The sequence below is a fragment of the Phragmites australis genome, chromosome 5 (assembly GCF_958298935.1).
Source record: "Phragmites australis chromosome 5, lpPhrAust1.1, whole genome shotgun sequence".
NCBI classification, from domain to species: Eukaryota; Viridiplantae; Streptophyta; class Magnoliopsida; order Poales; family Poaceae; genus Phragmites; species Phragmites australis.
Window position 1 is genome coordinate 36,282,086 of NC_084925.1, and position 15,744 is coordinate 36,297,829.

Genomic DNA, 15,744 nt, shown 5'->3' on the forward strand with positions numbered 1-15,744 from the left:
AAATGATCTGTCGACGTCCAGATGACGGTGAGTTTGAGGGCAAGACACGTAGGAACAGTAACTCCAAACCACTCTTTAGAATTTGTAAAAGGTGCCTGAAAACTAATACTATTGTTAGACAAGCAGAAGCTAGTTTAGGCCCTGGGTAACGTGGTAAGCATAATTTCGACCTTGCTTAACAAGATGTAACCCGTATACTAGGCTCTATACTAATACCCTGACTGCAGGGAGGAGCAATTTTGCAGGTTTACTGTTTTCCACGACAATCATGGCTATAATTTCTAAACATGCCTGAATTTTCGTCAATTGAAGATCCGAAAGCAGTTTTAACTTCAAATTTTACGAGCCTTACAGCACAGCACAAAAGCACATAGCAGTTGCTGTACTCACATTTGAGTTTCGACCTATCGAACCTGATCCAAAGCCAGATGGGCGTACGCATGTATCCATGCATGTGCCTGTAGGGTCCCTTCAACCACTAAGAATTCGGAAGGTATCGATGATTAGAGTATCCGATTGCGATTCCTTAAAATTATAGAAGATATAACAGAGCGAGAATTGACTACCACTACCAGCCACTAATCAAAAGTAGAATGTTGATGTGCAGTGCAGGGCTCGAGATACTTTGCTTTCTGAACTGTACAACTCTCAGCATAATGGAACATCAGAACATGCAAACCCCGCTGAGCGCTGAACACCACAAAAGCTCTGTGTAATTGTAGAACTTGCATGATACTATTACAATCTTTGCATTTCCTTTTGCCTCGACAAAGTGGTTCGTAGCGTCGACCGATCACATGGAGCAGGATCAAACTATTCAGCTCTGATTATTTTTAAAACATCGGCAAAGTTGCAGACGCATGCAGCAAGCTACAAACATTCTCTCCTTGCTGGCGCACGAATGGTCGGTACATTCCGACCGACGCATCGCTAGCTCGTGCATGACAGGTGTATGTGGTGGTAACGATAGCTCGATCGTATGGTCAGTACACAGTTTTGGAACTGATTAAAGGATGAGAGAATGATGAAGTAGCCAACCGTTCATTTCAGAAAGGAATGGATCAAATTGAGACGGCCAGCATTTCTTAATATTTATCTCTGTTATCCTAACTAACCGGTGACGTGTACCTCGTGAGATCCCATTTGCTTATCCATATCTTGGGCGTTAGGAGAACGTGATCACCTCCATCATCCAAGGGCTGGTCTCCTTCAATTTCGTGTTAATCAGCAACAATCATGAGATCATCTTCGTCAAACTCGTCCTCAAATCGCGTCGTGACCAGCTGCTAGTTCATTGCTTTATTTTGATTTGACACTTGACCTGCCATTCCTAGTAGTATACCAGCAATTATACAGTTTCGTACTATTCCTTGAGGATGCACTAAACTGTAATTGGATGGCCCTAAACAAGATTGTAATTGAATCCCTTTTAACAGCACAACACAATGGCCTTATGCTACCTAAAATCCCCTACACACAGTGCTCAAGGTTCTGTATTCTGTACCTAGGAACCAGGTTGAACTAAGCTAACAGATACAGTCCTGAGATCAACAATTGCAGAGAGCCGGATCGGAGACCCTACTCCAATCTCCAGCTAACAACAGGGGTGAAGCTTGAGCTGAAATGACTCTTGTGCTAATTCACTATACATCTAACAACATACACAAATTTATATAGTTAATATAAACAGATTACTAGTAAAAAAATTCTTCACCTGGTACCAGTGTACCACCCATGGTACATGTAAATTCGCCCCTGCTACCAGTAGCTATGCCGGAGGTCAACATTTAGGCGTTGTTCTATGCATGCATGCTAGTGTGCTATATGGACAATAGCGCTCTAGTACTAGTAACTAATACTGCCTGCAACTAAGTTAGATACTACTACTGGAGCAACGTGCACTTACAATTATATGCTTGCAGATCTTATTTCTCATCATGTGTTTCCCAATTGTACTTGGAGATCCATTTTTACATTTTTTTTTTGAGCTTGTAGCATTATTTTGTGGGCACTGCAGATTAACAATGGTTGGTTTGGCCGTTTTTCCGCTAACACCAACTGGTCACGTTCTCCCCAATAATTCGGCCGGCAGAATCCCCAAATTTCTTAATACGTACGTCTGCATCCCCACCAAAGTGCATATAAATAGCCTTGTCTTGGTCACTCTAGCAACTCACCAAAGAACACTCGAGCTAAGCTCATCAAGTAGCAGCAGCTCCTCCTAGTGTTAGCTTAGAGGAGGAAGACGAACCAACAGCTAAGCTGCTGCAGCAATGGCGAAATCTTACACGTTGCTGTTCGGCGCACTGGTCGTGCTCGCACTTCTGGTGAGCCCCATTGCTTGCTCCCGCAAGCTCGCCAAGCCAAACAACCACAGGCCGAGCCACAAGCGGGCAGCCAGAGCCCACAGCAACTACACCGCTGCCCCCTCGGCGCCGTCCGACGCCTACGGCTCTGGCGGCTGGTTGTCTGCCGGCGCGACGTACTACGGGGCCCCCAACGGCGACGGAAGCGACGGTTAGTACGGTTGCTTTTGCTTCACTATCTGTCGGTTATCATGTACTGTGCATTTCACGGCGTGTTGACATGTGAACGGGCAAAACTGTATCCGCAGGCGGTGCGTGCGGCTACCAGACCGCCGTCGGGCAGCGGCCGTTCTCGTCGATGATCGCCGCCGGGAGCCCGTCGCTGTTCAAGGGAGGCAAGGGCTGCGGCGCGTGCTACGAGGTCAGCATAACGCATTGCCTCAGAGTTCGGTGGTCACACGCTCACAGTGCACGGCCTACCGGACTGTAGCATGTAGCTCCATTTATGGTTCAAAGTGGTCGGCGCTGGTGCTAACTAAATGCGTTCATGTGGTGCTCGTAACGCAGGTTAAATGCACGAGCAACACGGCCTGCTCCGGCCAGCCGGCGACCGTCGTCATTACCGACGAGTGCCCCGGCGGGGTCTGCCTTGCCGAGGCGGCTCACTTCGACATGAGCGGCACCTCCATGGGCGCCATGGCGAAGCCCGGCATGGCCGACAAGCTTCGTGCCGCCGGTATCCTCGAGATCCAGTACAAGAGGTATATGACTACTATCTACTGAGAAGTTCAGAATTTTTCGTTCAGCATGTAGCTCATAATTCCCGTTCGCCGCAGGGTGCCATGCAAGTACAGCGGCGTGAACATCGCCTTCAGGGTGGACCAGGGCTCGAACCCGTTCTACTTCGAGGTGCTCATCGAGTTCGAGGACGACGACGGCGACCTCAATTCCGTCGACCTCATGGAATCCGGCTGCGGCACCTGGACCCCGATGGTGCAGAACTGGGGCGCGTTGTGGCGGTACAACTCCAACACCGGCAAGGCGTTGAAGGCGCCATTCTCCCTCCGGCTTACCTCCGATTCCGGCAAGGTGCTCGTCGCCAACAACGTCATCCCCGCCGGCTGGAAAGCCGGAGCGACGTACCGCTCATTGGTGAACTACTCCTAATTAAATCACAGCTATTTTCGGTTGAATTTTCACCCCCATTGTGCTTGGCTGGATTATTATGCATGGCCAAAAAATGCATGTAGGGTGTGGTGGTCAAAATTCTCGGGTTTGTTTCAGCGGGAAATGTGTTGTGTTGTGTGCGCGGATATCTGCGAGAGGCGGTGTCAGATGAGGAGGAGGTGTTCTTCACTCCCTCCACGGTCTCTGCAGTCTCCTAGTGGCTTGTTTCGTCGTGTCGATTTCTGTTTTTATTTTCTTCCTCTCGGTTGTGATGTTGAGGAGAGAAGCTTGAGCTGCAACTAATGTTGCATGCCTATGTATCAAGTTGTGTGAGTGTTTTTTGGTACCACGCGCAATCCTTTCTGAGAAATGAATTACTGTTGTTAGTTAAAAAAAATTGAATTACTGTTATCTCACTCTATCATGAGCAAGATTTACATTACCGGTAAATAGAATTCACCAGAGGTCACCGGTAAATACGATTTTATCGGAAATATCAGATATACTAGATAAAATTCAAACAAAAATCAAACAAACTCGAACAAAAATCAAACAATATATGATCGGTAGTTTCTAAGTTGTCACAGAGATTTGGGCTATTCCATCCAGCCAAAACATTCAACCAAACAACACCATGCAAAACAGGCTATGTGACACCTAAACGAAATATGATCGGTAGTTTCTAAGTTGCCACAGAGACCGCATTTCTCACTGCCCTTTCCAGCCTCTCTTCTTTAGAGTAGCTGCAGATTGCAGTTTGTGGTGCTGGCTGCTTGCCATAAAAAACTTTTATTTTGAGTTGTAGCTTACTACCCCAAATTATACCAGCACCCTTGCTGGTGGTCCCACCAAAAGTAAGAAATGTGTATAGAGATCTGGTGGTGAAATCCCCATATTTATCCAAAGCCCAGAGCATTTCATCTTCTCCCTCGTTGAGTTATATTCTTTGTAATTGGTTATAGAGTAATTGCAACTTGTCGTATTCTAGCTGGTTTAGAGTTCTCTTGAAAACCAAGGCCCAACTGTTATCATTGCAATAGTCCTCCACCAGGGCATCTGGGTCCTCACAGAGCTCAAAGAGATCAGGATATTGGACTTTAAGGGGTGTATTTCCCAACCAGACATCTTTCCAAAAGAAAGTCTTATTTCCACTAATCACTTTGTATTGAGCACCCCACTGAAAAATGTGCTTAACCTTGTGTAGCCCCTACCAAAATTGTGAGGTCCCTCTTTTCTTTGATCTGAAAAACAAGCCATCAGGTATATATTTGGCTCTCAAGAGTTTGCACTGTGCTACCTGACTATTGTTCATAATTTTCTAGATCCATTTAACAAGCAGGCACTCATTTAACTTCATGGTATTTGCAATGCCTAGCCCACCATATTCTTTTGGTCTACACACCACCTCCCATTTCAGCATGTGGTATTTGAATTTGTCATCAACACCTTGTCAGAAGAAATAGGCTCTAATAGAGTCCATCTTTCTATGCACCCCTGTAGGCAGGTGATAAAAACCTATAGTATAGGTTGGCAGACTGCTTAGGCATGAGTTGGTTAGAGTCAGTCTCCCCCCTGAATACATGATCTTCCCTTTCCAAGGGGATAATCTCTTATACATCTTGTTACTCATAGGCTCAAAAATCTTAACCCTTAAGTGCTGATCAGAGATGAAAATCCCTAAATAATTCAAAGGAAGTACCTCAATTTACAGTTGAGCATGTTGGCCACCCTTTCTCTATCAGCAAGATCAAATCTAAAGATAAAAACCTCACTTTTATGGAAGTTAATCTTGAGCCCTGACAACCACTCAAAACAACATAAAAGGATCTTCAGATTGAGTATTGAAAGGTCTAACCCATCAGTCATCAGCACAATATCATCAGTATATTGAACATGAGACACCCCTTGGTATTAGATGAGTTAATACCCCTATAACTAGACCTTTATCTACAGCCTTCTCCATCATATCTCCCAGAACATCAAGTACCAAATTAAAAATAATTGAAGACAAATGGTCCCTTTGCCTCAGCCCTTGATAAATTTTGAAGTATGAACTCCTTTAATCATTAATATTAATGCAAACCTGACCACCTTGCTCAGACTGCATCACCCACTTGATCCAAGTGTCATGAAATACTTTTCTAACCAGTACCTCGTAAAGGAAATTCCATCTAACTTTGTCATATGCCTTCTCAAAATCTATCTTCAAGATGACACCCTTTGTCTTACTATGCTTCAGCTCATGGGGCACCTCATGTAGGATCATTGCCCTCTCTAGGATATTCCTCTCTTTGATGAAAGCAGTTTGTTGATGGTTAACCAAGTGAGGGGCCAGAGGAGAGATTTTGTCAGTCATCAGTTTGGTAAAAATATTGTAGTCTATATTTAACAAACAGATTGGCATATACTGTTTGATACAAGTTGGGTCCTTAACTTTTGGGATAAGGGTGATAACACAATAGTACAGTCTTTTCAAATCAAGTACCCTATTGTGGAAATATTTCATCATGCCCATAAGATCATCTTTAAGAACATCCTAAAAGTACCTGAAGAAAGAAGACCCAAACCCATTGGGACCTGATGCAGAGTCAGTTTTCATGTTAAAAACCACCTGTTTCACTTCCTCCTCAGATATCTCCTCAAAAGTAATGATTAAACATGTTTGTTAGAGATCGTGTCGATGTCCTAAACGATAAGTAAAAGAGAATGGAGATAGTATATATGGATTTGTTGTAGAAGCTTTTGAAAAATGAAGAGTATGTATCTACGATCTTTGCTGGGTAGAGATGAATGAAAAAGAATTCCATTGTAAAAAAAAACCTATTGCAATGAGTCTAACGTTATTTGTATAGCCACCTTGCTAGTTTATCTTGGTTTTCTTTCTTTATCTTGTGATAAAAATTAAAAGTTATATACTTGGCATATGTTGTGTATGAGTAGGAGTGTATCTTAATTATCAGTTTTCGGTTCCACCGCCACTGCCAATGCATAAGCTCAGGATCTTGATGTATACAAATTTGCATGTACAAAAATTATTACCCCTCTGGTCAAAATAAGTGGGTTTTCACGTCAGCACTGTCCTCAAAATCTGTCTTGACAACTATTTTCTATTATACTATATTTGCGAAGCATAAGAAATTATAATATTATGAAACTATTTTTTAAGACAAGTTTACTCATATTATTTTTAAATATTTAGAATATTAATATTCAGAAAGATGTATATAGTGAAAGTATACACAGTATAACGGCTTGTACCAAAAATATCACTTATTTATGCCCAGAGATATAGTACAACTTCTGAATTTTAACAGACAAGTATAGGAAGCTGTCATTTTCCTCTTTTCGAAGCAGCCTAACTTCTCACTGTATAAACTGGGTAATATCTCTTGTTCATCTCGCCTGTTTAAGAGAGGGCGTTCATTGACGTCGTGGGACGCTACCAAGTCACTGTCGGGATCTCGATCCTCCATGTGCATGCTAGAGATACCAGTACGATCTAATCATTCTAAAATGGAAACAGCACCGAGCAGCGCGGCCACCGACCGATCGAGCAGCCGGTGTGAGCGGCATGACGCTTCCTGCGTCAGTCGTCCGTTCTCGCATGTGGGCAGCAGATCCCCGCGGACGCATGCGAGGCTAGCTGAAAGCGATTCGTTAACCATCCCAGTGGTCAAGAACGCTTCACATGTCGTTTGGCAGCACCTATAGTCTATCCATCCATCTACGTATCTACTAGCGCATCATGAGCTTTCACAGTTCACAACTGCTAAAAAATAATCATTGGCCCGCGACACTTCTTTTCGAACGTGTTCTTAACAGCGGCGGCATGACGGAGAGATTTCCGCCGCCTAATCCGCGTAGCCTGACAAACATGTCAGTAGACATGGCAGTATGGCACTAACAAATCCCAGAGCTTCCAAGCCTCACGTGCCGGGCCGGGGTGATTTCTATGCGGTATCCGGAGCCACACCTGGCCGGCCTGCGAGTGCCGGCGTGTCGATGGTCCGCGGCCGCCGCGCGCACGGCCAAATCAATTAATATGCTCGCGGATACTGCGCGGATTCTGGTCGATCCCGGTGCAGTGCCCGTGGGCTTCCGCCGACGGTTGCAACTGTGTGTGTGTGTGAGAGAGAGCGACTCCGAGACGGGAGCGGCCGGGACCATCCATAACTCTAACACCGGCTCCTTTCGGCTCTGTCCTTTGGCTCCTGGCCCCTGCCATAGCGGTGCCCCCATGTGAGGCGAGTAAACAAGCGGACAGGTGGAGAGATCTGGGCCGCAGCGGCGATGCATGCCACGCCGGCGTTTGGTTGCAACCGAAGGGCCGCTCTCCTGCCACCTCACTCCGGGTCCGGCGGGAGAGGGGAGAAGAAGCTAGCTACGCGTGAAGCAGTGCTACACTGGTACCGGACTACCGGTAGCTCTCTAGCTCTGTGCTGCCAAGCTTTTCTAGAAGAAGCTAGCGGGGGTTAAATGTTTCAGATAATTACTGCAAGGGTTCATGTGAATACGTTGGAGCTTTCGTTTTCGAAAGGGTGAGAGGCAGCGCGAAGAACAAGCGCTCTGCTCGGTGACTCAGGTGGGGCATGGTTTTGCGTAAAGTCATTTCAGAATGATTAGCTTCCATCCGTGTTCGTCTATGCCGCACATGGTAATCGAGATCCCCTGCAGCGACTAGGCAGCGTCCTTCGACGTCAATCGCCATGCAGCCGGTGCGGAGTATCATGCTTCAGGAAGGTAGTCTCTTCCATATCACCGTTCGTCTGCAAGGTTTCCACGTACGGTAGAAAAAAAAAGGAGCAGAAATAGCAGCTGCAGCAGCATGAATCGCATTCGCGCGTTTTGGTATACGCAGAGGTGCGGCAAAACTGCATATGCACCATGTATATGCAGTTTTATTTAAAACGAAACTGATTCCATGAATATCCATATGCTGTCCTCGCACGAGGACAGCCTTGATTCCTCGCACGAGGACAGCCTTGATTCGTTAGTCTCGCATCTCATGCTCGACTGATTGAGCTTAATCAGTATCCAGTTCATAAAGGCGACAACGGAAGCTCATGTATGCAGAGTAGTACAGCCGAAGCTCTAGCATTAACAATTCGTTAAGAAAGCAGTTCTATTATAAATTAATAATCGAGTACAATAATTCTTAGTAACATTCAAGCCTTTGCACTTTTGTCTGCTTTCTTTGAGAACCTCATGCGTCGTCGTCGGCAGGAAGCCAGAATGACAGGAGAGGGAAATTAAATTGTGTAGTGAGGGTAAAGATTGCAACTAAAGGATGAAAAAAATGACAGATAAATTATAGTAGCTACTAGTTCCCACAGTGGAGGAGAATAATGGTGCTTCAGAAATCGGTAAATTAGCACGTATAGGGAAAAAAATATAGTGCAGGTAACTAGCACCTAGCAGCACCATGCACCTTGAGTGATTTCCTCAAGGATTGGATATTTCAAAAATGTTTCCTTGAGAATTGGTCTTCATGAGGTACAGTCTATTGCTCCTGGTGTGTCAGATTATCCAAAGGATTGCAGAAGAACATGTTTGCTTATACATTTTGCTGTCTCCAATGCAAGTTTAGCACAGTCCAGAGGGCTCTAAATTGACCCTTATACATAGTACATACTTCGGAGGTTCTGCTTCAGAACCGAAGGTCTGCTCGGTAAAGTTAATATTATTGTTTTTTTGACTTTGCTGATTACAATGGTCAGTAGAGAGTGTACTCATGATCAGGGCATACTTTTGCGGTGAAAAATCAGCTGTAAACCTGTTTTTTCCCCTTCTACTGGAGACATCGATAGGAAAAATGTACCGTGTTTACCAATATTTTGTTTGACTTTTGTTTGAGTTTGTTTGAATCTTGTTTGAATTTTATCTACTATATCCGATATTTCCGATAGAATCGTATTTACCGGTGACCTCTGGTAAATTTTATTTGCCAGTAATGTAAATCTTGCTCATGATAGAGTGAGATAATAGTAATTCAATTTTTTTAACTAACAACAGTAATTTATTTCTCAGAAAGGATTGCAGGTGTTAAAAAAAACACTCACACAACTTGATACATAGGCATGCAACATTAGTCACAGCTCAAGCTTCTCTCCTCAACATCACAACCGAGAGAAAGAAAATAAAAACAGAGAAATCGACACGACGAAACAAGCCACTAGGAAACTGCAGAGACCGTGGAGGGAGTGAAGAACAACTCCTCATCTGACACCGCCTCTCGCAGATATCCGCGCACACAACACAACACATTTCCCGCTGAAACAAACCCGAGAATTTTGACCACCACACCCTACATGCACTTCTTGGCCATGCATAATAATCCAGCCAAGCACAGTGGGGGTGAACATTCGACCGGAAATAGCTGTGATTTAATTAGGAGTAGTTCACCAATGAGCGGTACGTCGCTCCGGCTTTCCAGCCGGCGGGGATGACGTTGTTGGCGACGAGCACCTTGCCGGAATCGGAGGTAAGCCGGAGGGAGAATGGCGCCTTCAACGCCTTGCCGGTGTTGGAGTTGTACCGCCACAACGCGCCCCAGTTCTGCACCATCGGGGTCCAGGTGCCGCAGCCGGATTCCATGAGGTCGACGGCATTGAGGTCGCCGTCGTCGTCCTCGAACTCGATGAGCACCTCGAAGTAGAACGGGTTCGAGCCCTGGTCCACCCTGAAGGCGATGTTCACGTCGCTGTACTTGCATGGCACCCTGCGGCGAACGGGAATTATGAGCTACATGCTGAACGAAAAATTCTGAACTTCTCAGTAGATAGCAGTCATATACCTCTTGTACTGGATCTCGAGGATACCGGCGGCACGAAGCTTGTCGGCCATGCCGGGCTTCGCCATGGCGCCCATGGAGGTGCCGCTCATGTCGAAGTGAGCCGCCTCGGCAAGGCAGACCCCGCCGGGGCACTCGTCGGTAATGACGACGGTCGCCGGCTGGCCGGAGCAGGCCGTGTTGCTCGTGCATTTAACCTGCGTTACGAGCGCCACATGAACGCATTTAGTTAGCACCAGCGCCGACCACTTTGAACCATAAATGGAGCTACATGCTACAGTCCGGTAGGCCGTGCACTGTGAGTGTGTGACCACCGAACTCTGAGGCAATGCGTTATGCTGACCTCGTAGCACGCGCCGCAGCCCTTGCCTCCCTTGAACAGCGACGGGCTCCCGGCGGCGATCATCGACGAGAACGGCCGCTGCCCGACGGTGGTCTGGTAGCCGCACGCACCGCCTGCGGATACAGTTTTGCCCGTTCACATGTCAACACGCCGTGCAATGCACAGTACATGATAACCGACAGGTAGTGAAGCAAAAGCAACCGTACTAACCGTCGCTTCCGTCGCCGTTGGGGGCCCCGTAGTACGTCGCGCCGGCAGACAACCAGCCGCCAGAGCCGTAGGCGTCGGACGCCGAGGGGGCAGCGGTGTAGTTGCCGTGGGCTCTGGCTGCCCGCTTGTGGCTCGGCCTGTGTTTGTTTGGCTTGGCGAGCTTGCGGGAGCAAGCAATGGGGCTCACCAGAAGTGCGAGCACGACCAGTGCGCCGAACAGCAACGTGTAAGATTTCGCCATTGCTGCAGCTGCTTGCTTGTTGCTTCTTCTTCTAAGCTAGCACTACTGCACTAGTAGGGAGTGACCACCAGGGTGGTATTTATATGCACTTTGGTGGGGATGCAGACGTACGTGGCGAGAAATTTGGGGATTCTGCCGGCCGAATTATTGGGGAGAACGTGACCAGTTGGTGTTAGCGAAAAAAAAGGCCAAATCAACCATTATTAATTCAGTGCCTCTAAAATGATGCTACGAGCTAAAATCAGGCAAAAATGGATTTTCATGTAGAACTGGTTCCTGGCCTCTAAAAAAAGTACAGTTGGGAAACACACGTCAACAAATTTGATCTCGAACTATGTACTTGTAAGCGCACGTTGTTTCTGGTACAATGCCAAGGAGTATCAACCTTGAGTGGCCTACCTTTGGATAATGGATGTGATCACGTTCTCCGACTCTTTGGATTTGGGTAAGAAAATTGTAGGATCGAGAACGGTGATTATAGAGAGTGTTTTATTAAATTTTTTAATGGTTTTTTTTCTCTATTTTCTTACCTAACGTATATCAAAATAAAAAGCGAAAGAAGAAACAAGAAAAAATTACAATAATCATGAAAAAATCATAGCTTTACTAAATAGATCTGAATATTATGTTCTATGATAAACCAATTCAAGTATCAATACTCATAAACTTTTGTAATTTGATTGAAAAACACTTAAATCTAAAGAAATAAGAACCGGATGAAGAAATTCTCTAAGTTGATGATCTAGAGTATATGGATGGTTCAAAACCAACTCACATGTGATTCTTATCCCTCTAGCAACAAGAAAAATAACTCTAATATGGTGAAAAATTTCAGCTTCCAAACAAGAACAAAGTTATAATCAAAACCAAGAAACTTACAGCAAAAGGAGCCGATAAAAAAAAATTAGAAGGAGATGAATACAAACATATAAGGAAATATAAACTTCATTACTTCCAAATAACAGCTCTATTTTTGATGGATTATAAAGTATTTTGCATACAAAAGATTCTCATCTAATACATAGGTTAACCACTTCTCTCACACTTCTAAAACCCATCTTATAATTCTCAGATGGCTGGCTCAAAGAGCTTAACCAGCCATCCCCTCTATTTATAGCCTAGATTTCTTGACCCTTAGGTTTTCTATATTATTATCAAAATACCTCCCTCTTCTAATACACTCCTACCTACTACCGAGAGCATTTTCGTCAATATTTTTTTCGTCCATCGAACGGCCATGGTGCCTTCATGACTTAGCTTCGTCTCGACGCAAGCTCTGTGATGATGTCACGTGCACTCCTCATTCGCACGATTTTAAGGCCAAACAGCGAAACCGTCTTGTACGCTTCTCAAAGCGTAAGCGTGACACACCGTCACTTGCTTACACCTTAAGCAAGTCTCACGATTTCGACACGTGTACTTCGTCTTGCGATCTTGACCACCGGTAAGTCTTTTTCGCTCCCGCTCCCTCGGGACATCTTATCACTTGCACCGGCATCTCTTTTGCTTGACTTTGTCAACCAACCATCTTCATCCGTCTTTCCATACTTTGCCTATTCTCCACGTACACGGATAGGATCACCATTGATTCTGTCCAACCTCCTTATCATCCGATACTAAGCACTCCGCTTAGCCCCGATCATCCTGCTGTCGATTGCCAAATTGCATTCATCACCTACACATCATAAGACAAGCAAACACGTGTCTCCAACTTTATTATATATTAGTCAAAATCAAAATTCTCAATCGAAAAGCTCATCTTAGAAAAATTATGAACACCTAATGTTCCGATATGAATAGCCTTTAATCACCGGACCATTCGGCGTGCGTAATATTTCTTTCACTGAAAATCTACTAAAAAAACCTTATGATGAAACCTCTTGTGTGTACAAAGCCTATCACCAAACCATCCGGTGAGTAAAACTTCACCACACACCCTATTTTGTAATCCCTCTGGAACAAATGGTCCGATTAAGCATCCAATGTGAATATCTTCCAACACCAGACCATCCAGTGTGCAGTATAACTCCAAAGACTCTATTTTGCACAACTCCTAAAAAAAAGTCTGGTATGCATCTTGCTTGAACATTAGATCATCCGATGAACACATCATTTTTTACCTTTAAACTGAAATGCTCCGGCGTGAATTTTTCTAAACACCGAATCATCCAGTGTGATCACCTCTCCACGCACCGGATCATCCGATGAATACATTTTTCTTAAATTCAAAGACAAAAACACTAATTTTATTTTTCTCTGCGACTTTGATTAGTCATGATTATAATTATAATACATAGACATATTAATACAATATCATAAATCATCAAACCAAATTAATAATTTTATCAATCACTTATTACATATAAAACAAGATATATTTTAACTTGATTTCTCAGAAATTAAATGAAATCTGACAAGTGGCTGCCATCGGTTAGTTAGGAAATCAAGTATTAGTCTCGAATTGCTGGCGGTCTTAGTTTGATCCACTCCTTTCTCAAACCTTTAATCAGTTGTAACGCTGCACTGATTATACAACCAAGCTATCGTTGTCACCACACCTTACCTGTCATGTACGAGCGATGCGTCGGCTGAAAACTGAAATACACCGACCATTCTTTGTGCCAGCAGGGAGAATGTTCGTAGCTTGCCTCGTCTGCTACTCTGTACTCTGCTCACGTTTTTATAACTTTCTAAGTTAACGGTTTTTATAATCGTAAATCAGGGCTGAATAATAATTTGATCCCGCACCATGTGGCCGGTCGATGCGACGAACCCCTTTGTCGAGTCAAAAAGAAAGGCAAAGAGCATGCGAATACATGCTGCTTCATATGTACTTGTAGATGTATGATATATCTTATCTGTTTATTCTTTTCATATAATATATATTTATATATTAATTTTCTTATATAATATATGATTTTTTCAACTATTATTTAATATAAATCTTAATTTAAATAAACGATCTTAATAAATTATATATCTACATAGACTAATGGAAATTTCCCTTCCAGAGCGGACGAGCTTTTGCAGTGTTTAGTGCCGAATGGAGGTCCATTATGTTGTAGCTTAGTAGAGTTGTGCAGTTCAGAAAGCGACGTATCTCGAGCCCTGCGCTGCACATCAAATTTCCTCTTTTGATCAGTGGCGTGCAACTCTTGCAATGCTATATCCTCTTTAATTTGAGGAATCGCCAAAGTATGATCATGCATAGCTTTTGGTATTCTTAGCGGTTGAAGTGACCCCGCAGCCACATGCGTCTGTACGCCCTGTATCTGTCTTCGGATCAGATTCGATGGCTCAAATGTGAGTACAACACTTGGTGCTGTTTGAGACCTGGTGAATTTGAAGAGGTTTCATACTATGAAGCTGCAGCTTTTCTTGGTATGGTTAGAATTATGCTTACCCATGATCTAACCTAACCTTTGCTTTTCAGTAGTGCAACATGGGAGCTTTGGTTAAAAAGATGGAACAACTATGCTTATCACTCATCAGGACCTTGTCTAGCCTCTTTTTATGTAACACTGCTACACCTTTGTGCAGGCTCGAGTAGTGTAAGCTCAAAAGCGGTGGTGGTATAGGAAAATTTCATATGTAGATCTGTACTTATATTTTATCACGACCGTTTAGAGGGTAGATAAAAAATCATTATATAGATAAGGGAATCAATAAATTGATGAATATTAAGCAAAAAAAATGAACCGATAATATTAGATATATATATGCATAAGTAATGCATAAGTAGAGGTGGAGTTGTATTTCTGGGTGGTATTAGCAGCAAACACCGAATCGGCAGTTTGTTGGTCGTTGGGATGGGGCCCATGTGTTGGCTCGATCCTGCGCCTCGTGGGGACCAGGAGTGCTGTCAGTTGGCGCTCGATCCAAGACACGTGGATGTAGGGGCATTTGTTCGCAAGTACACTAGGTCATTAGCACATGGAACGTTTCTCTTCTCTTCGATCCCGTAGGACTAGCATAGATAGCATCTTGTACTGGAAAAGCAGATTTCGTGTTCTTTCCCCCATGAATCTTGCATGACCAATAGCTATAGTAAATTTTATCAGTGAAGTACTCCGTGTCCAAGCCGTGGAAGCCCGTCGCGCGGGCCGGCCGCGCTAAGAACCAGTGCGAACCATGGATAGATACGGAGTAGTCAGGCTTTTCTATCGCCAAAGTAAATTTTATAAGGTTCTGTTTATTTTTTTTATAATAATATATGTTCATTCTCTTTTATCTTTAATTTGATTATTAAATTATATGATAGATAATATAAATAAAATCTTACTTAGAGTCTTTTTACAACATCTTATAAATTTACTTCCTGCCCTCGACACCGGCGCCAGGACACGAAGCACGTGTAGCACCCCCCCAAACACACACCGACAGCGCCGGACGGCCGACTGACTGCAAACTCGCCCGTTCGTCCGCGCGCGGCAGCCGAAATCCGGGCCGAAAGCTCTCTCCCAGTCTCCCCCATCGTCGGTTCACGCCTCGCCGGTTGCCGCCGTACTCACTTAATTTTTTTCTTGCAGCATCTGACTTCCTCCTGGTGGGGTAGGTGCCTGTGTTTCCTCGTAATGTACGTACGTGCATGGTTCCCTGCCGGCGGTTTTGTTTGTCGAAATTATGTCCCGAGATCATTGAGTTTTTTTTTTTTTTTTGCGAGACTGAAATCGTTGAGTATTGACCG

The 15,744-nt window shown here is 44.4% G+C and overlaps 2 protein-coding genes across 2 annotated transcripts; one reads left to right on the forward strand and one right to left on the reverse strand.

Annotated features, from left to right (window-relative positions):
- Window positions 1–2,184: 2,184 nt before the first annotated feature.
- LOC133917631 (expansin-B11-like) lies at window positions 2,185–3,819 on the forward strand. The gene is made up of 4 exons (XM_062361509.1): window positions 2,185–2,517; window positions 2,615–2,727; window positions 2,874–3,067; window positions 3,143–3,819. The coding sequence occupies exons 1-4, from the start codon at window positions 2,274–2,276 to the stop codon at window positions 3,471–3,473; spliced, it is 882 nt and encodes a 293-aa protein (XP_062217493.1). The 5' UTR covers window positions 2,185–2,273; the 3' UTR covers window positions 3,474–3,819.
- Window positions 3,820–9,482: 5,663 nt separating this feature from the next.
- On the reverse strand, window positions 9,483–11,093 carry LOC133917632 (expansin-B11-like). The gene is made up of 4 exons (XM_062361511.1): window positions 10,817–11,093; window positions 10,607–10,719; window positions 10,267–10,460; window positions 9,483–10,191 (listed from the first exon to the last, which is right to left on the reverse strand). Exons 1-4 carry the CDS (start codon window positions 11,055–11,057, stop codon window positions 9,861–9,863), a joined length of 879 nt encoding a protein of 292 aa, XP_062217495.1. The 5' UTR covers window positions 11,058–11,093; the 3' UTR covers window positions 9,483–9,860.
- Between the last annotated feature and the right edge of the window lie 4,651 nt (window positions 11,094–15,744).

Bases quoted from the DNA above. Each gene is read 5' to 3' on its own strand.
- LOC133917631 (XM_062361509.1), top strand. From the start codon at position 2,274: ATGGCGAAATCTTACACGTTGCTGTTCGGCGCACTGGTCGTGCTCGCA. The intron at 2,518-2,614 runs GTTAGTACGGTT...CTGTATCCGCAG, and splicing joins CAACGGCGACGGAAGCGACG to GCGGTGCGTGCGGCTACCAG. The intron at 2,728-2,873 runs GTCAGCATAACG...CTCGTAACGCAG, and splicing joins GCTGCGGCGCGTGCTACGAG to GTTAAATGCACGAGCAACAC.
- LOC133917632 (XM_062361511.1), bottom strand. From the start codon at position 11,057: ATGGCGAAATCTTACACGTTGCTGTTCGGCGCACTGGTCGTGCTCGCA. The intron at 10,461-10,606 runs GTCAGCATAACG...CTCGTAACGCAG, and splicing joins GCTGCGGCGCGTGCTACGAG to GTTAAATGCACGAGCAACAC. The intron at 10,192-10,266 runs GTATATGACTGC...CGTTCGCCGCAG, and splicing joins CTCGAGATCCAGTACAAGAG to GGTGCCATGCAAGTACAGCG.